Source organism: Harpia harpyja, chromosome 1 (genome assembly GCF_026419915.1).
Source record: "Harpia harpyja isolate bHarHar1 chromosome 1, bHarHar1 primary haplotype, whole genome shotgun sequence".
Classification (NCBI taxonomy): domain Eukaryota; kingdom Metazoa; phylum Chordata; class Aves; order Accipitriformes; family Accipitridae; genus Harpia; species Harpia harpyja.
In genome coordinates, this window is record NC_068940.1 from 32146323 (window position 1) to 32167485 (window position 21163).

Here is a 21163-nt window from a genome sequence, read left to right on the forward strand (position 1 = left end):
CACTTTGAACTACATTTTAAACTTAGAAGCTCAGTTAATCCCCCCAGAAATCCCTGCTAAAGCACTTCAATGCGTGGCCTGGCTTATTTTTTTAACTTAGCCTTATTTTTTTTAACTTCTCAAGTATTGACTCAGTCACTTGAATGGGAGGCTGCGGTGTGAAGGTGCACGAGGATGGACTGGAGCATCTAAATGGAGAGCCCCAAACATGAGCGTTTTTCCCTTAACCTTCCTGCACCATTGGGAATAATAATTCCTCGCAGGGCTGTTGCACAGCTTGATTCATTAAGGCTTATGAAGTGCTTTTAGCTGCGGCACTGGAAGGCTCTGCGCAAGTTATTTTGGACTGCTCAGGTGTTAGGAGGAGAGGCACTGCAGAAGGAATACAAATAAATCAAGAAGAGAAACTGCCCCTTTCCTCCATCCAGCCCCTGCCCCCCACTGTTCTCCATCACTGTTGGTGTCAAACAGTTAATTTACAAGCCCAGCACTTTACAAAGCCCCTGGAGCACCAATTGTCCCTTTCTCAAGCAACATCAGCTCCTCAAAAAAGCCAGCTGAGTCTCCAGGGGTCACCCTGCTCCTGCCCTTCCCAAGGCAACTTCAGCTCCTATCCAAAACTGCCTGGCTATTTATTTTCGGACAAGTCAGGTCCAGCATCACCCCCTTGCAGCATGATGCTGAAAGCACTGAAATAACCCTGGGGTGCAAGGCGGCTGCTCTTGGGGCTCTGAAATGTGCCATGTGCCTGGCCAGGGAGGCAATATTCAGCTGGTGAAGGTGACCCAGATGTCTCACCCAACCCACCACCCATGAGCGCAGCATCCCCCCGCCCCGCACCAGAGCCACACAGGGACAGGGGAACGCTCAGTCTGGCAGGACAAACTGGGAGAGCAATAGGTGAAGAAACGGGCTTGTGGCTTGGGGAGGTAAAGGCAGTGGATCTCTCACATGGCTTTTTTTTTTTCCCCTCCCTCGCTCTGTCTCCCTCCCCTCCTCCAGTCTGTTGCATGGGAGCTGTCGGCCATGCTGTTCCAGTTCAGGGGCTCCTGCAACAGAAAAGATCAGCTGTTGGAGAACCCATGGAAAGCCCTGGGGGAGAGCCATGGCCGCAAGGTAATCAGCAGGCAAAGTTATTACCATTATGCTGCTAATTAATTCCCAGCTCATTACGTTTCCTGTGGCTAATTTGTACTCGCCGCTGATTTGATTAAACTCATCTCTATGCTAATAAATGTGTTTTCCATTTGTTTTAGCGACTGTAGGAAGAGAGCCCGGTATTTACATATTTTGACGTTTATCAAATAAAACGCGGCGCCTGAATTAATTCTGCTCTGATTTATAAGTGGAGGGGGGGAAGGGGAGTGAGGGGATGCTGAGGGTCAGGCGTACATCGCGTGTGCAGCGGGGAGGGGGCTGCACGGATGGGCAATGCTCCTGGGCATTTAATCCCCACCGGCCCCATCCTGCCCGGGGATGGCTCCTGCAAGGTGTGTGCCACCTCGTCGGCTGCTCCCCTGCCATTTATTTCCCCTTCCCAGCTAAGTTTCGAGACGCGGGGCTTTGATTTGTAGGTAAATCGTACGGTTCACCAACACCTTGTCAGGTGGATTTTTCTTTGTCTTTCAGAAATTGCTGTGAATGAAGATTAGATTTACACTGCGGCACCTAATTATTAGCAGTGACTTTGTTTCCCAGTTCCCTTTGGTAGGACTCGCTACAGTAATATCGGACAGCTTGGATTTCTAATCAGATAGGGAGGCACAGACACTTCGCAATGCATACATAAATATATATATTTTAGGCACGTGTTTTACCCTCTCTCTCCTGGTAAGCAGCAGGGCAGAAAGCTCTGTCTGGCCCTCAAGCAGCTGCCTTTTAAACCCAAGACTAAATCTTCAGGGCAGATCTTCAGCAAGTGAAATTCCATTCAAAACTGTCATCCTGTTTCCTGTAGTTTACTGTTGCAGTATCAGTCTCCTCTTCATCTGGGGCAAATCCTAACAGAAAAATACTCTCAGAGTGTCAGTCAGTCAGCGGGATTTGTCCTTTTACAGCACTTAAGGATTTGTGAAATCCAGTCTTTCCTTTTCCTAGGAAAACTGGCAATTGTCACCAAGCACATCCTCTATCTCTGTGTGTGTATGTTCATATGTATAATGTTATGTTGGTGCACATATATGTATATCACACAGGACGGAGGCCAGATCCTCTGCACGCAGCATGGCTCAGGGAGGGCTGGGATGGAGGCAAGGCAGGGAAATGCTCCTCTTCTGGTGCTGGAAAAGCCACGCCGGCCCAGCAGGGATGCCTGGGAGCCCAGGGTAGGTCTGACCTGTCCCAGTCGTCCTCCCTGGTTTTGTCTGGAAGTTTGGCTCAACCCAAGAGGGATTTTCTTTCCCTCTGCATGCTCGCTTTCCGCTGGTTTCTCTAGTTTCTCTCCCAGGTGCTTCATGTTTGCATGCCACACCAGCAGTCCCCTGGGGCAGCCCACAGCTCTCATTCACACCCCCAGCAAAAGTTTCCCACCAAAGAGGGGCCCCGACGATGCCACTACTCACTCTGGCAGTAAGACACCTTCCACTGCCGCTGCTTCACCCCAGGCGATCTGGAAACAGCTTGATTGCTTAAGTAACAATTAACAGCCTTGTCTTTTGGGAGTGCTTCTGGTGCGCAGCGTGTATCCCCTGCTCCTGAAGCCTGCGCTCTCCTACCATCTTACCCAAACTGTGGACATCCCCCAGCTCCTTCCCACTCCTCATCCTTCCACGTGGAAGGGTGATGGTGGGCTGCACCATGCTGCCGAGCCCACCCCAGGCTCCGCTGCAGCCACGATGACGATTTCTCCCCTCCTGCACTTGCTCTGAGGCTGCATAGACGTACTTGCGCTGCTGCCCGGGATGCGCAGGATGAGGGCGTCCCGCCGGCAATGCCGCACGGGTCCCTCGTAGGGCCAGATCCAGCTGCGCTGCCAGACCGTGGCAGAAGCTCCCTGGGTTGTTTTTGAACCAGATCCTCAAAGAGAACCTGGAAAAGCCCTGTCTGGAGCGATGCGGTGCTCAGCTCCCGGCGTGTGCCCGAGCGATGGGGCCGTGCCTGATCCTGAGCACCACCTTGGCTGCGCATCCAGAGTCCGAGGCGTTACACGGTATTGTCTCGCTATCGCTAGAAAAACCAGCTAAGCCATGCGGCAGTGCAATTGCTGGACTTTTCTCTTCCTATAAAAGGTTTTAAGCCTTTGCAAAACCGGGAAGTATTACCGAGAAAAAAAAACCTGCCTTGTTTCGCATTAACAGTCTTTGCTTTTCCTGGCGAAGGTGGGACAATAGCCACACGCTGCATGGTATCAGTGTCACAAAGAACGGACCCAAAAGGCTTCAGCTTAGGACAAATAAAAGTAACATTGATTCCTTTTTATTTTTCTTTTTTTTTTTTTTTCCAGCTGGTATCAATACATTAAACAGCCACGCTGGAAAAGTGAAATTGATTCAAGGCCTTCAGTGCTCCCTGCCAAAAAAGCCTCCTGCAAGGATCTATTCTGTCTTGAATTACAGTCTGGAAAAGTTCAATAGGTTATTGTACAAACAGAGAGCAAAAGCCCATCAACAATGGAGCCAAAGTGATTGTGCGGCTCCTTTGTGTTTGCCAGCCCCACGCCCCTCGCAAGCTCCGATGTTAAATCAGTTTAATTAAAATGGTGGGCTTCAAATGCTTCGCATTTTTTTAATGCACGTCCCTGTGTAAAGACACGTAGGCTGAGAGGTTTAAAGCTGCTTGCCTGCACTGACAGCCCCCCCCCATCCCTGGTCCCTTTCTTGGTCCCTAAATTGCAGCGGATTTTTACAGCTGCTGAACACTTCAGGCAGGAACCTCGGCCTGAGCCGTGTCCAGAATTGCTCTGTGCCCCCCTGCGAGAAGAGGTGGTCCCAGGGGTGGTCACGTCTCCCTTTAGCAGAAGGTGTTGGTGACATGTGGCACCTGCAAGCTGGGGACACGCATCGGGTGGGCACCCGCGGTGCGTGACCCTTTGGCCGGCTCTTGTCCCTGCAGGCTGGAGCCGTGCTTTGGGGCTGTTCGCGTGTAGGTGACGTGGCTGTGGGACCCTCCAGAGCCCGTGTCCTCCCCGGGGGGACTGAGCGCTCCCCAGGGAGCGGCAGTAGGGTGAGGTCCCCGATGCTGCGGCGGGTTTGTCACGAGTCCTGCCGGAGGGTCTCCTCCTCCAAGCAGGCGGGAGAAAGGCACGGCGTTGTGCTACATCACGGTTTCTAAGTCCCCCTCTCCATCTCTAATTAAGATTCAAATTGAGTATAGGCATCCTATGTAAGACGTAAGATGCTAATTATTAAAGTCGTTGATCTCCCAGACAACAAAGCAGGCTCACTTTTCTGGCCTGCCCGTATTTTGAGGTAGCTCTGAACCCTCACAGTCATAAACACCCAGGATATCTGGAAGCCACATTTGAGAAGTGTGTAAATGATCGATTTTGCAGGGAGGTGAAGTCCCCATCTTGCTTTGAACAAAACCTCTTTACAGCATTTCCAGCCCCAGCTGACCCTGGCCACACATCTGGCTCTCTTGATAACTCAGCTCCCCGTAATGACATGCATTAAACTTTCTTACCCCGCCTCGCTGGACATCTGCCTGATGCCCTCGTCCATGCTGCACCATTGCACTTATTTTCTCATTGGAGTAACCAGGATTTACTACTCCGTGTGCACTCGGTGGCTTCTCGTGCTGATTTCCCGTGCTCCAGCTCAGGGTCACCCAGGAGGAGGGGGCCAGCGTTTCCCGGGGGGTGCAAGCCATTTGGGATACGCGGTCCCCAGAAGCACCTATAGACAATGTACGTGCACGGCCGCGCATGCACGAGCGCAGTGCTTTCTGGAGATGCAGCGCTCGCCATCCCTGAGCGCGTGGAGCCCATAGCCAGCACCCCAGTACCCGTGGCCGTGGCCACTGACCCGTCTGGCTGCCGTGCCCCCACGGCTGGGTGCAGCTGCACGGGGAGCGGGCACGTTTCTCCTGGGCTGGCAGGCAGGTTCAGAGCTCCTGCTCCGACTGGAAATCCCGTAGCCCTTCTCCTCTAGCCGTAAAAATAACCCCAGGAACAGAGAGCGTGTTTGGAGATACCAGGGCTCGGCAGGTGCCCTTGTGAGGATGCTGTCTGTCTGTCCGTCCCTCTCTGCTCCAAAGCTGTCCCCACGGTCAGGGTGAAGGGACGCAGCGCAGTCTGGCCGGGCTGCAGGCGCAGGGCTGAGCAGGTTTGTTCATGAGCCGTATAGCATCCGCACAGGGCAGGATGCATCAAGGTTTCATTCCCTTGTCCCCAAATGTGACAACCTTCGTGGCTGAACATCCTACCTAGGAGTCACGGGGCTTGGGAAAAAGGTGCGTATAGTTTGAAAAAATATATGAAAAGGTGGCTGAAAAACTACAGGGAGAGAACACTATACGGAAAGCAGAGCACAACCAGTATGGGGCCAGGCTGCGAGGTAGGAGGGCAACGCCGCAAGCTGGGAGGGTGAAGGTGGCCGGTGCTTTAGTGGTCGCAGCACGGGTAGATTCAAGAGAAAGAAAAGGCTTGGGCTGCAGAAGAGAGGGATGCTAGCCTGGAAACACAAAGTGCAGTACCACACTGCACCAAAACGCTGGAATTAACATCAAAGCAATCCTGGAGCAAATGAGATTACAGTATGCATGTTAATGAGGCAGCAGCGCTAATCAGCAAGGATGCCTCGCTAGGAGGGCTGCACTGCCAACTTGTGATTTTTGTTGTCAGGCTGGACTGGGCTTCCATTTGGAGCGAAGATTTTGTTTGGTTTAAAAACAATCAGTATTTTTGCAGGGTTTCTGGCAATCTCAGATTTGATTTGATTTCCTCAAGTAGATGTCTGGCCCTCCAGGGTACAGAGAAGAACTTGGAAATGGGATTGAAGTGGTCCCCAGAGCCAAACTGAAAACCACTCCAAAGCCAAGGAGCGGATGAAAGTTGCCCAAAATGTATTTTACTCTATTTTTTAAACCTCATTATTTTTAAGCCAATCTCACCAGCTTGCAGAGAGCTGAATACATGGCTTTTTGTGCAGTGTGTTTGCATGTTAAGCTTTCCTAAGGAATATGAAGCCACTCAAAATGCGAGGGGTCCAGCTCTGCTCACGCTTGTAGCAGGTTTTTTTCCGGTACCACAATGCCAATGTCAGAGTTATACTTCACCACTGAGCTCCAAAACTGGAGCTTTTTAAAGTCAAGAGCCCTAAAAAAAGCACTTGCTTGGGAGTCATGTGGCTTCAGGCAAAAAGCTCTAAAAGGGGCAGCCCCCTCCCCAGGGAGGTTTAGCTGGGCTGGGAAAAAGAATAGCAGGAAGGTTAGGGTAAGAAGGGCATCATGAAGAAGGAAAGGATTGAGATAAGGAAAGGCAGATAAGCCGCTCGCAAGAATTAAAAGGGCAGGACCCACGGCAGAGGATAGGCATGAGCCATATCTCTGCTACCACCCAGCTGCCTGAAACGTGACATGTTCCCAGAGGCCAGGGAGCAGATTCATCTCGGTCAGGGAAGCTTTGGAGCAGGGTCAGGAAAATGGAAACCTTTCTGGAGCTTTTCATCTGTCTCTGTAGCCAGCTAACCCCTTGGGAGCCAGATGAAGGTGGAGAACAGCCACACCAGGGGATGGGAATGCTGCAGCATGTGCTACGAAGGTGCAAACCCCCCTGGGGAATCGGCCCCAGCCTCCTCACAGTCCCTCTCGAACCCTTTTTATGGAAAATGCCATTCTGATCAACTCCCTTTGCAAAGAAACGAGGCTTGTTTTGATCTGTTTTTCAAAAGCCTTTCTTCTTGATTGGAGAAATTGGCTTAAATGGGTCTCTTTCCCTTTTCTTAAGCAAGGCTGCAATTCATTTCTGCTTCCTTCTCTTTCCACTGATAATCTTATTTGCTGAAATTGTGAATAAAACAGGATTCGGGATATTTGAGTGTTTATAGAGCATAACGACATGGTTTACGTCTAAGTTTGCAATGCAAACGTGCATCTTCTGCAGGTGGCTCCGTGTCAGGCGCAGTGGTGGGCACCAGGAGAGCTGATACTCAGTTCCCAGCTCTCATCCAGCTCTAAGAAAACACCTTCTCTCTTTTCATTTCAGAGAGGGCAACGATGTAGCTCAGCTTCACAGAAATCTTGCGTGCCCTAATGCAGAGGTGCTGCAGGAAGAGGTTCCCCGAGCTGCGTTTCACTCGCCGCATCTCCCAAGGGAATAGATCTGGGCAGAGCAGCAGAGGAATGGGGGAGTAACCAAACGGGGACCTGAGAAGGTGGAGATGTACCTCCCTTCTGCTACAGATTTACATGGCTGGGAAAAGAAGCTGTTCGGTAGTGCTTTCCATGCCAGGGAAATCATTAACAAATTAATCATTTACTAATTAAACGGCATGATACCCATGTAAAGGGAGTGTGATTATCCTCTTTTATAAGTCAGGAAACTAAATGGCGTTTCTGATTTTAGACCAAATTTGCCCTTCTTGCAACCTCACAGCTTCTGCTGCCACAATCTTTGCTCCGTGGCCAAAACAGCTTCTTTAGAGCACCCATCTCTGCACACCAGTGGGAGAAACCACCCTGATTTGCACCGTGTCAAGCACCATTGCTGCCTGACGGCTGTTCCCAGGCTCCTTTTGGAAAGGGATGGAGGCATGTCCTTTCGATGTAGTGGGGATGCCAGAGGACTGGAAGAGCCAGACAAGGAGATGAGGCTGCATTCTCTCTGGGCATCACGAAGGCTTGCTGGGTGCACGCACACCCTTTGCCACCCCTCCAGATGAATCACAGTCTGCAAAAATTATCCACAGACTCAGGAGAAGTGAGAGCGAAATGAGAGCCAAAGTCTGATCTGCTGCTTTTCACTCTTCTCATTTTATTTAGATCACGCACGTGAGATTAAACGTCTGCTTTATCCCAAATGAGTAGCCTCTGGCAACAGGCGGGATAGGTGAAACTTCATCTGCGGCATATGAGCATAAATTTATTTAAGAAGTGAGAAGGAGTGAAATCGGGAAGGCAGAGCAGTGGCAGTGCTGTTCAGTGAAGACCATGGAAGTACCTTCCTCATTGCGTGTTTGAAGCAAGTCTTTGGGATGCAGTGAAAGAAAATCTATAATCAAAATGCCAAGTTATTGCATCGCAGGGACGTTAGTCCTTGCTAAGACCTCTCATACCACTCCTACCACAATGCTTTCCAATGAAGTGCTCAGATATAGCAGAAACTCCCCAGAACTCAAGTCAAAATGCTTCCCCTTACTTTGTGATCACGAGGTGTCCAGCACACAACGGCTGACATGGCGCAGCAGCCTGAGCCCTGTGCACCTACATGCAGTTGTCACAGGTATTTACTTTTGCTAAGTGCAGCTCATTATTATTGCTGTCTCTGGAGCTGTAGTGCAATGAAAATTAATTCCCCACAGCCTCGCCCAATAACTTTTGGAACAATATATTTTCCAGTTTTCTTTACTTTGTGTTATGGTTTCATATACTCAATCAATTGCGGATGTCATACAGTGAAGCGGTCCTACCTGCTGCAGAGGGAAAAGCGTGCTGGACTTTGCTGTGCAGTTGTTTGCTTTGTGTTGTGTACACAGAATAAAAGTTAATTCAGGAGCAGCTAGAAAAAAAACCACTGAGATTAGGAGCACAGAGATATAAGAGGCTGAAAACTAAAGTCTTGCTGACTCCAGGAAAGTAAGAGCCATCTAAGACGGTTCCTTTCCCCACCATAACTCAATACAAATAAATAGAAGAAGGTGGATGGAAATGGAGTAAATTATTTCACTGCCTAGAGCGACAGATGAGCAAAAACAACTGGGCTGGCTTTTCCAGGCTTTTAACACTTTTGCACGCCTTAAAAAAACGACCATACTCAGCCACCTGCTGCTGAACTTCACGGTGGCCATCCATTCAAAGGCTTACAATAACCAGGCAGCCCAGTATGGTTTTCCAGCTTGATTTCCTCAGCGGGATTTTGTAGGGATAAGGTGACACAGGGGTGATGTCTGAGAGCCTCCTCTTCCTCACCCATTCACTGCTCCTGGGGACACGAGGAAGTTTTTATCCTTCGGGCACAACAGCAAAGTGCAATTCGAGTTACCCATCAGGAATCAGATTTGGGCTTTTGCTCCTTTCGGAGGCCTCTGCCCGCAGCCCAGCAAGCAACCTGCCCTGCCACCGAGTGCCTACGCACACCGAGAACTAGATCCCTTTTTCTAAGCCAAAGCACATCTCAAACACAAAGTGAAAGGATGCTGGAAAGCCACTGGCCTTTATGGTTTATTAAGCTCCTTGTGCAGGCATAATTTTAGATTTTTTTTTTTTTTTTTTTTTTTTGAGACTAGACCGTGTCACCGCTGTGTTGCACTTCACAAAACCCACAAAGCCACCATCCCTCCTTCAAAATGATGGAAGAAGTATGGGGAAAATCCCGCCTTTGCTGCTGAACTATTATGTGACTCTCTTTTTTTTAAAAAAGAATAACAGTCACATTTCTAAACAGCTCTTTATTAAACCGTCCAAACATATCATCTGCACTGGAGGATGTAAGGGCTGACACCAGACAAAACCATCAGATTGCTCCGAGAAAATGCATTGGCTTGTCTTGACAATTCAGGACTCTGTGGAATACCCTGTTCATATTTGCTGTTGATTTTAAGACTGAAATTTGCAGTATGAAAACAGACATGCCTAAGAAAGCATTGCTCAGCTTAAACTTAAAAGGACAGAGATGCAAGATTACAGCAGAGAGATGCAGGTCCTGGCTCCGAGCCCTTTCTTAGGAACCAGCTTACACTTTGCCTTGGGCTTTTGGTCTATCAGCATCTAATGAAAGATGACAGTGCAGGCTCCCTTAGGGGCTAACGTGGGCAATTTCAGTTCTGGCATTTTAATTTATCTGTAACCAGCAGTTTTCAAAAGGGTAGAGCTAAAAAAGAACTTGGCTTGGTCACACACAGACAAAAAAAGGGGGAGTTGTGACATAAAATGCGCGAGGAGGTTGGCTTCATTTTAACTCCTTGGGATCCTGCTACGCAGACGCTGCGCAGCCGAGCCTGTAGCGATGGCTGCGGTCTCTTAGCACGTTGGCTTGATGCTATTAACCCTATACACCAGGTAGCTGGGTTTTCTTTAGGTGAAGTGGATTCCTCCATGGTTTATGGCTGTTGGGTTTAGTGCCAGGCACATCTACTATATTCCTGACAGTTAAGGTCCCGACTTTTCCCGTTTATTAATCCCCAAAGTTGCATTCAGACACTGTAATGGCAAAAGGTTAGCTTAGGATCAGTAGCAGCCATAAATCCAGAATTAAAGGCTGCGGGTTTGTCTCCAGCCCACCCCGTGGTGCCTAGGTGCTGCGGCGGGGGGGTCAGAGCCTGCTGTGAGCGGGCACGAGCACCCACGCACTCGTTGCACATGTGCAGCTGCCCCTGCAGCACAGCGGGCAGCCCGGGATGCTCAGCCCATGCCCCAGGGAGAGAGGAGCAGCTCCGTCCTCGGTCTGGATTTCCCATGGCATTTTTCTTGCCAGGTTTCCTGAGATCCCACGTGCCGGGGTGTGCACGCCGAATGGCAGGTTCTCATGGCAAGCTCCATGCTGACACAGCCCGACACTGCAGTACTGCTGACGATAGTGCCTGGCTCCGGTTCATATCCGAACCTCATCAGTAGCATTTGACGCTGAACCTCATCAGTAGCATTTGATGCTGCCATCTATTTGTTCCCTGGCATGTTCAATATACCCTCCAGGCACCTGGCTAACCTCAGGGCACCCAATACCACCAGTGAGTTCCTGAAGGATGGGTCCAATCCAGCTGCTGCCTGGGCTGGGGGTTGCAAAAACTTCATTCAGGATTGAATGGGTTAAATTTTTTAAATTTTTTTTTTTTTTACTTCTTTCCACAGAAGAATTTCACTTTGCCTTTTTTCTCCCTGCTGCCTCTAGAGGACCAGGCGATTCAAGGCACAACTCTAGCAGATGGTTTTGGTGATGTAAAGCACAAGGGGACCGCTCCCAAGAGCTGCTGAGGCAGTTAAGTCAAAAATGAAGTGATGCATGCAGCATGCCACAGCCCCTGTCCCGGCCGGCTTCAGACGCTTTCTTCCGCACAGCCAGCTCCGTGCTGTCCCCATGGCCTCCGCAGCAATTTAAACGCAGAGCTTTCTCCGCATCTGATCCAAAATCTGCTGGAAGGGGTGATCGGCCCTTTCCTAAGCACCCTGAGCCAGAGCAAACGCTCGTACGGCAAGTGAAACCCAAATCAGCAATCCCTTTGCTGATCCTGCCGACCACCGTGAGAGCTGCAAAAGGTGCTGGGCAATGCAAGCTGCAAACTTGCTGGAGATCAGGAGAATTTTTTTTAAGGTTTACAAATTGTAATGTAAAACCTTAACCTCTCATCCATGGCAAATATTGCCAAAGTTGTTAGAGAGTGAGAAAAGCAAATCCATGTTTTGTCAATATTAGTCCGATAAACAAAATTTAAGAACTAAATGCATTCTGTGCTTAGCAAATGAAAATTAATTTCTGATACGTGAGAACTGACTTTCTCTTAACAACATTTCCCTTGCTTTAGGGAGATAATCTAGAGCTATATTAGGAAATACAAACATTTTTCAGAAGAACTATACATAATTTATAGAGAAGCAGATCTGAATTAGCTATAGCAGTGCATTGAGCTTTACTACCGTCCATATGTCTCTCGCCCCTAAAGCCAGGATCTCAGCTGTGCACAGCGAATCCGCTCCATCTCTCTGATGAAACCCTCTCCCAGAAACAGTTAAACACAAGAAACCAGAAATGATCCATAAATTAGGTCTGGCTATAGGTTCAAAATCATAAGTTATGGCCTATTGACCTCATACTCTGAGGGGAAATCAGAAGCATTTTTCTAAAGAGCCACCATTGGAGGAAGGGAGGTTTAATATATGGCACAGCAGAGCACTGATGCAAATAAATACAGCGCTGCATAATTGTAGGGAAAATCAATAAATAGCATGGTGGTTAAAATAAAGATATGCATAGTGAGGTTTCTGGTTTATATGTGTGAACGGCTGTTTCCCGAGAAGTGGAGGAAGATTTTTTTCCTGCATAGAGCCTCTAAATACGACAAAGGCGACGGCTCGTCCACTGCCCCTTTTACGAGGAGCAAGTTTCAGCTATTGTCCTCCTCAGAGCAGCTATCTTGAGTCGTGATTATTAGCATAATTAATAAGTGCAGTTTGCTCATTTGAAAAATTCCAGAGACATTTGCCGCTCAGGCATCGTCAGCGCAAGACACAAAAAAATCACTGTGACAACTGTTTTGCAGGTTAAGGTTTTACTGACGAACACCACAAAGAGATGAAGCCCAGAGCAAGTCCCTTTTCACTTTAATATTTAAACCTCTTTTAAGACAATGTCAATATTAACGCTCATAATTGATGCTGGCAGTTGACTGTCTGACCATAAAAAAGGCAAGCGATATGATTAAAAAAAAACAATAATAGCAATTGCGATGTGCCAGCCACCGTAGCGAAGGGCGCTGGGACGAGGGGCTGAGGTCTCCTGCATCCCTGATGCCGTCGAAGCGGAGCTGGTGATGCTGCCCAGGAACGGCTGAGACCCTTCGGGTTGGGCTGATTGCATTTCTCCAGGCAAAGCCCTGGATCTCCTGGCCAAGAAACCCATCCTTGCTCAGCCTCAAGACCGGCCAATGCTTTTAATAACTAAATACCATTTGTAGCTAGTTAACCTTGGGATTTCCAGCATTAAAGATATTTCCCACAGGAACCAAAGAGCACTAGATGAATAGATAAATGCAAAGTTCATGGAAGTCGGTGGGAAAGAGCACACGGCCCTTCGCAAATCCTGACGTGTGGGGAAAATACCCAGCAAGTGCACTGCGCGCCAGGCTCTGAAAATAGTTATTTATTGGACAGAGCTTTTTGATTGTCATTGATCTTATTCTGAGAAATTAGTCAATTGTTTCAGTTTAAAATTTAGGCTAAAAGTAGCCATAATTTGAAATAATGTGAAACCGAGTTTAAATGCAAAGTGCTAGATAACCTGAGTACGATTATTGTCGTTGCTCGGTCTGTAATACAACCAGAAGGAATTGTGCAGTAGATCACCATCTCCATTTTTTTAAATGGAAGTGTAGAGTAGTTTTGCTGGCTTTGAATTGTAATAGTATGCAGTATATGGCATAAAATCAAAACCGGAGAGATAATGTGGTTATTAAAGCTGATACAGTATTTTGAATTTTGACTTTTTTTTTCACTTTTTGAAATTAAAGGTGAGGAAACAACTAAAATATCTTGTACCCATTAAAAAATTGAGCTGCGTTCACTAGAGGGAAAAATATTTCATGAATAGCAATTTGGGATTTCTAAAAGGCGAGGTTTAATAAAAAAATTATCGGTGACAACACTTCTCTTTTTCTCCCAATCAGGTTGGATGGCTGCATAGACAGAAATCTTTCTGAACAAACCCAACGCACTTCAGTTAAGCCATTTTATGTACTTCCACTCTGACATTCAGCCTTAAACTAAAACCAGCAAAACTCCTTCTTAGCAACCCTCTCCCAGCAAACATGCTCCTGCTCCATAGGTATTTAAGCAGGATGTCCCCGCCAGCCCTTTTCTTTATATTCTTGATGTTTTTTCTCTGTGCTTTGGGTTTCTCCAGGCAGTTTTTACTCCTTCCAGAGGAAGATGCACAACAGAGGAATTGGGATTAAAGAGACAATGAGAAGTCCTAACCGCTGCCGTGCGGCAGAGAGCAGGGTACAGATTTAGCGCTAACAACAGAAAATAGGAGAGCTTTGTAGCAATTAAAGCTGGTCAAAACCCACCAAATGGTAGTGAAAATAAGAAGGGGGGGGGGGAAATCATTGCGATATTACGAGTCTAAAAAAAAAAAATAATCAATATTCTTATTGTTCTCTGCAAGGGTCTCACAAGGAGGGACGAGCCATGCCCAAGTCTCAGGGCTGGCTGCAAAATACAAGATTAGCAGTTAGATCCTTATCAAAAATGGCAATGGGAAGCTTTTGTTTAAAAGGTCTACTTAAAAGAAAGCTCTCCTGACTGATTACTGAGTTTGTATTTGAAAGACAGACGACCACTGACATCAACTAGCTGGCAGTAAATGAGCGTGTTTTAAATAATTATATTAGTTTCTACAACAAATAATACTAAGTTAAAACTGTGTCGGGGTGCACACATATGTGTGTGTGCACACACGTGTTTTAGCAGGTTTCATGCCAAGGAAAAAGGCTGCTGGAGAAAATTTGGTGATAAATGCATCAGCTTCATCTTAGAGGTATTCTTTTTCATTTGGGCATCAGAAATGAAATATCCTGTGTACTGTAAACTGCTGCTCTGTACAGTAATGCATTTGTTACCACTATGGCTCTTATTTAAACATCTGACTACAGTAATTGTTTTATACATTAACTATACTCCCTGATGGTTGCTCTATTATCTTTTTTCCAAAATGGTGCTTGCAGATATTAGCAGCTTGATTACTTGTTTTATTAACAATTTCAACACTGTGTCAGTGTTGATTTGGGAAGCGGGGCGGTATTGTCAGCAACGTGGATGCGACGGTGGCTTTGAGTTTCCACGATGCTTTGTTATTTAGCTTGCTGATCTGCGCTGGCCGCCCTTACCCCAGCAATCCGGGCTCTGAAGCCTAGAGGAGTCTCGGTTTCGATTCGAGTTGCGTGTTGACGATCCATACGATCGAGACGCTCCACTGCGGATAAGCATTTGCATTCAGCTGGCCATCAGGGCCAAAGCCGTGCAAAAGTGATTTGCAAAAAAAAAAAACCAGGCAGAGAAATGATGGATTAGAAAGGGGGAGAGGGATGCGCAAAATCGCTGCGAGGCAGCGACGCACGCTCCCATAAACACTGCGTGTGCAAGCGCGGGTGTCTGCACATCTCTGGGTGGGAGCTCAAAAAGGCAGGACCAAATTTTCTGTGGCTGTGCAGCCGTGCCTTTTATACATCAGCAATTCCCAGTGGCAAGGGGAAGGCAAGGAAGCCGCTGGATCAGGCCCTGGAAGGGGGCAGGGGAGGTTTCTGCAGTGCAAAGCGCTCCCCTGCCTTTGCTCATGCGTCACTTCTGTCACCGAAAGGAAAATCAGAGTCTGACGCCAGTTATTAAATATCTTCATTATAAGGGCATTCCTTCCAGCTGACTTTCAATTTTGTTGTATCTAGGGGCCCTGTGTTAATAACTGCATGCTAAGGACAAGTGTTCTTAAAAAACACTGACTATTTAAATTCTTATAAATAATATGCAGCTTCCCGCTTCTGACTGATAGATATATTGTTCAGCCAAGCCACCATAAAGGCAATAAATATATGTACTGTTATGGGTCATGAGTCTAAAAATTAAATCAAATGCAGAAATTGAGTCTTGACAGAATCTGAAGGGATAATGTCTTAGCTTCTCCAATTACGCAGTTCAACATTTGGATAAATCATATGAAAGTAAGTATTTAGCCCCATTTTTCATAATCACTATTAATGAGAACAAAATGGGAGCTGAGGGCAGAGGGAGAGAGTTCTGACAAGATAAATAGCATATGGGGTGTGTTGTCAGCCACAGAAAATCAAGGCTGTTTAAACCCCCTAAACAGCAGGAAGGAAAAAAGCAGTAAAAAAAAAAAAAAATAGAGAGAATAGTGGTCGTGTGTTCTTATCAGCAACAGTCACTGTGTCAAGGCGTTTGGGATCTGGCTTTCCAAACACGACCTAGGGCACAGAAGTATCATCTAGAGCACCCCAGGATGGTGTGAATAACTGATATCCAGTGCATGTGATTTAAATATTGCCTTTTCTCACTCTGTAAGCAGCACTTAAAACCATGCTAAAAAACTTCATTTAAGAAACCCACAAATTTTCCCCCTGGACTGGTCCCTGTGGGTCCAGGACAGGCAGCTATACACACCTTCAGTGGCCATCTCTTTGTTTCAGGGCAAGAAGAACATCAAAGAAATTGTTTCATTTGTACCGCGGTTTTCTTCAGCTTTCATGCCAGGACACGCGCAGGATGTGCCGGGCTTAAACGAAGGAGGGAAAGGTATAAATTCTGTAGTCATTTTCCATCATCTTCTCTGTCTTTCCTGCTTTTCATGTTGAAATCACTTTAAGCATCTGCAGTAGAATTATTCTTAGAGAGTCTCTCATGAAATTAGATGTCTCTGAATTGAATTCATTTCCACTCCATTTTGTCAGACGCTAACACAGGCAGAGCCAGATCCTGCTCTAACTGGCTTTGAGACGCGGTCCCTCTTTTGGCACACAGAAGTCGGGGCTTCACACTCGGGCCGAGTTTGTCCCCATCCCGAGTTCATGCCCTGCCTTTCGGGATCTCAGGGAGCATCCTTTGCACGAAGCAATGCTCTTGCTCGGATGCAGACAGCAGCTGAACCCTGCCGTTAGACATCCTAGCGACTCACTGGGAACCAAGTTATATCGGAATATTCTTACAATATAAAGTACATTGGCCACTTTTTGGCACTGAATTAGAGCTACAATATCCCCGCTAAAGTCAACAGCGGTTTGTGGTATTAGATACACGAATGTATCCTCCGCTGCTCTGAAAATGAGCGTTACGCCGTAAACCTCTGCATTAAGCTATAAATACCCCAGCAGTCCAGGGGAGAAGGGACCATTTTGATGTCTCATGCAACATTAGCAGCTCACAGATTAAGCACGTGGGGCCTGGGAGATCATCTCCTTGAATCAATATAAAGCAGGGAAGCAAACAAACAGCTGGCCGGGTTCCCCCAAAATAAAAGCGTTTGATTGTGGCAAGCTTCAAAGCGACTGGTTGACACGAAATAGGTTGGGTGCCCTCCCCTGCTGTGCCCGAGGAGCAGAGGGTAGCGTGGATATAAATAAACATATAAAAATTACTGCTCACTCCTCCCCCCGCCAACAAACCACCTCCCAAAGAAAACCAGGGAAGCAACAAAAACCGCCCCAGAACATATGGCGGAATCAAGCGCAGGATCCCCCGTAGGTTTGGGTTGTACAAGTAAATATTAATCTGGGGGGGATATTGGGGGCTGAGATCAAAAGAGCAGCTCCGGTTTCTATAGGGAAAAGGAGTGCTTTGATGTCACAGCGTCTTCCCTGTGCCGCCTAATGAACTGAAATTGTGACACAGTGACATCCTGCAAGGTTTGAAAGCACTTAGCACAATGACACATCTTTGGGGTTTGCTGCTCTCTTTTTCCATCAGCCTCCTTCGCCAGGCAGCCGGTGGCGGGGTGAGGGGGGAAGAGTTCTGCCGGCAAGGGTGGAATAGCGGCGGAGGAGATGGAGGCGGTTTTGGGGAACCAGAGGTGAGAGTTTCTCCCTCGGTTACACACAGGGAGAGCAAAAGGGGACTCGCTCCGTCGCAAGCCCGACCGGGCAGCATCAGGTAGAGATGCAATCAGGAGAGAAGCACAGCTGGGTATGCACGAGGTGGGGGGGTGGGACAGCCCACGTCCCCCCACGTCCCCCAGCCCTCATGTCCATCCAAGACTGGCGGGACCAGAGTCATCCTCACATGCTCTGTCCTCCGGCGCCCAGCCCAAGTCACGGCATCCTCATGGGATGATGGATGTGAAAAGGGTTTTAGGGAGACACGGAGGCAGGGGCAGGGTGAGCTTCTCGCCCGGGTCCCGTGGAGGCAGAACCTCCCCTCGTTCACGTCAGGCCAAGAAAATACCCAGCAGGTAGAAAAACCGTGGCTATAGGCACCTTCCTCGCGCAGGCTTTTCAGCCTGGTTTTGGCCAAAGAGCCTGAATATTTTACCCAGGCTCCCAAGAAAGAAAAAATAAAAACACTGAAACAAAACCCTGTGCCCCCACCCAAGGGAGGGCAGGGGAGAGTGGGGAAGCCCCCGCATGTGATGGTCACAGCTCCCCAAGCCCCCCTCCCGGATGGCACATGCTCTGGGGAGGAAACCAGAGAGAATGAAAATAAGAAAGCCCTAATAAACTGTGCAGCAAAAACTCCCAGGGCAGCCAGGGAGGGAGAAAAGGAGGTGAAAGTGGGAAGGAGAGATCCTTTTTTTTTTTAAGAAGGATGATTTAATGGAGGGGAAAGGGGTTGGCCTTCAGCTTTCAGGTCTACCCACTTGCTGAGCAGAAAGGCTCTGCTGATTTTGGATGGATCCCCTCCAGCGTTTCACCAGGAGGTGGTTGACCTGCCGGTGCCTGTGGAGAGTGGGATGGTTTATTGGGCTTTTCTGGGAGCATCTCTTTACCCAACCCGTGGCTCGTGGTGAGGACGCAGAGCCCAGTAGACCCCGGGCAACGCCGCCACTCAGGGCTGCACACAGCTGCTCAGCCAGCGCAGGGTTAAATCCAGTTAATCCCAGGGATTTACTCCAGATTAACCCAGGGAATTGAGAGCAGCATTTGGCCCTATGTAAAAGGGTCGGGTTTTCAATGGCAGAGGAAACCCAACGGCATTACCCGCTCGGGGTGGGGGGGTTGCAGATCTGGGTAAGAGAGTTGCTGAGGCCAGAAGTTAGAAAATATAAGACAGCAAGACAGAGCTGCTGAACCAGGCGGGGAAAAGAAACTTTATTCAATCATCTGCTTTACTTATTTCATAGCTGAGGAAACTCATCTATTCCTTGGACTTGTTTGTGCTGTGAAAGCTCTGTGTTGTCACGAGGCAAAGAAACTGTTACAGAGAATAAAAAGGGCGATGCTGAGCTGCAACCTGCCTTAAAATGCTGCACTTGGCTAGGAAGAATAAAACCACGAATTAGTGAAAAGAGCCCCACGGCTTTTCCGAAGCCAAGGATGCAGTCTGATCACTCTTCACCAAGTCACTGGGATTAGGAAGGCATTAACGGGAATGACAACTTGACGGGTTTTAGCAAAGCGTCATGACACTGTGACATCGCCTTTCCAAAAAATACCGTATTTGGGTGTGTGTACGCAGAAATACATGCACGTACGCAGCCATACGCACAGAAGGAAAGCCTGTAAGGACTCAAGGTGTCATTATAAAAGCGTGAGCCCGGGACCGAGCTGTCCCAGGAAGGGCTACAGAAATGCACCTGCATAATTTCATTGACTCAAATGTCCGTGGAGGAGTTTTCTGTTGGGGTGTCGTTGCTGGGGGGATGCAGCAATAGGGTTCGGGCATCCCGAGACCCCTCTGTCCCCTGAATCGCGGGGAGAATATGCAAGGTGGTTCCCAGCACACATCCAGCCCGTGGGAAATAATAGTTTCTGGAGCAAGGGAAGGGATCGGTCACACAGAGCTGCTTTTACACGAAAAACTCGCTGCAGCAGCAAGAGGATTTGATTGCACGGAACAGACTGGGGCTGGATGCAGCTCCCAGATGCTGCTGTGTAGAAATATTCAATAGTAATATTAATAACAACAACAATAATAATAATGCAATGGGAAAAGGCTCATCTTGAACTGATCATTGAGGCAAATTAATGCAACTTTGATGTAGCCTTGGGGTAGGTGGCTCCACGCAAGGTCACGGTGCAGCGTTGCGATGGCCAGGACAGGGCACCAGCACCCGCGGGCAGCCCTGACGGCCACCCATCACCCTCCTGCACCCTCCCTGCAGGCGGGGGGGGCGAAGCACTGAGCCGGGAAGCGATAAATAACCCACGTCTCACGGAGGGATGTTTCTGCGTGTGAATTAGAGGCCTTGCCTGCTTCCAGCAAGATGCCCCTTGCACAACGCCGTGGCTCCTATCTAGGGCAGGTTTCCCTTCAGAGATGCCATTCACCAAATCCCACTCAGCCATGATTTCAGCTAAGCTGCATTTCATTATTTTTTTTTCCCCAAATCAGCCTTATGCAGATTCCACCCTCTCAGCTAGTTAACCCCTGCAGCACCCGCACACCCCAAATGTCTTTAAGGGCTCGGGGAGGTTTTTGGTCGTGGGAATCCTAAAACTTTACAGCATGACACAGCGCCTTAGTGAAGCCATCTGGCAATTTGCTTAGAAAACCTGCCACAGAAATCTGGGTGCCTTATCAGCCATTTTTCCCATCTTTCTTTTATCACAAAGTCTATACGAGTCAGATTAAAGAAATGCTGTTTGTATAGCGTTAAGGGTGTTGTACTGGTCTGTATTAAGACTGTAGATGTTTATTGCAATTTTCCTTAGCTCACAGCTGTATTTGACTAGTAAAGTGTGAGTTAACCAACATCCAGTTTATCCATGAACATCTTTAAGTAACTCACAGTTATTTCATGTTTGAATTGGGCTGATATAGCAGATGTGACCATTCCCTTAGCTGGGCAGAGGGATGGACCAGGGGGCTGCCTTTCTGCGAGCTTCCCTTGCTGTGTTATGATGGATACCCCCATGCTTAAATTAAGGCTATCATGCTTGATTTAAAAGTTCAAAATCAGGATGGAAGAGGAAGTTAAGGAATGATGAGAAGCAAGTTGCATCATCAGATCCTGCCAAGTCAATGACTCAGGCTTGTTTTAGAAGTCCTGAACATGATTTAGGCTTCCTCATAGGGATATGAGGTCTGAATGGGAATCCTGTCCGGAACCCCTGCTTTGCTGCATGGCTAACATGGGAAACTGTGGCCCAACACCAGCCAGCTCCGAATGATGGTTCTTCCACTGCTGTGACCATGGCATGCAGAGACACGGGGCTGCTCCTGATGCGGGGCAAAACACCACCTGCCTCTAGCTGACACGAGTGGGACATGGGTGCAAATGGAAAACTAACCCTGTGCAGCTCCAGGCCCTGGCATGGCATTTCTCTGTGCAGGGCAGCCAGGAAGGGGTGCTGGTTGCTGAGCAGGGGCTCAGCTCTGGCACTGGAAGTGGGTGTCCTGCATGCTGTCTGCAATCAGCCCACAATCAGCCTGTGCGCAGCCTGCACCCTGCCAGCACCCAGCCTGCAATCAGCCTGTGCGCAGCCTGCACCCAGTCTGCAATCAACCTGTGCGCATCCTGCACCATGCCAGCACCCTGCCAGCATGCTGCCTGCACCCGGCCTGCAATCAGCCTCTGCACAACCAGCATGTGGCCTGCACCCTGCCTGCACCCAGCCTGCAATCAGCCTGTGCGCAGCCTGCACCCTGCCACCACCCTGCCTGCACCCAGCCTGCAATCAGCCTCTGCACATCCTGC

At 48.4% G+C, this 21163-nt stretch overlaps 1 protein-coding gene across 2 annotated transcripts in view; it reads left to right on the forward strand.

Moving 5' to 3' along the window:
* LOC128141115 (uncharacterized) overlaps window positions 1-21163 on the forward strand; it is a 210509-nt gene that overhangs the window by 187844 nt on the left and 1502 nt on the right. The window contains exons 8-10 of one of the 2 annotated variants that reach the window (XM_052785669.1): window positions 1003-1116; window positions 2196-2324; window positions 16005-16110. In XM_052785669.1, coding sequence (XP_052641629.1) covers window positions 1003-1116; window positions 2196-2324; window positions 16005-16110 — 349 coding nt within the window. The remainder of the gene's footprint in view (window positions 1-1002; window positions 1117-2195; window positions 2325-16004; window positions 16111-21163) is intronic. The other variant, XM_052785679.1, reaches the window with a different exon arrangement.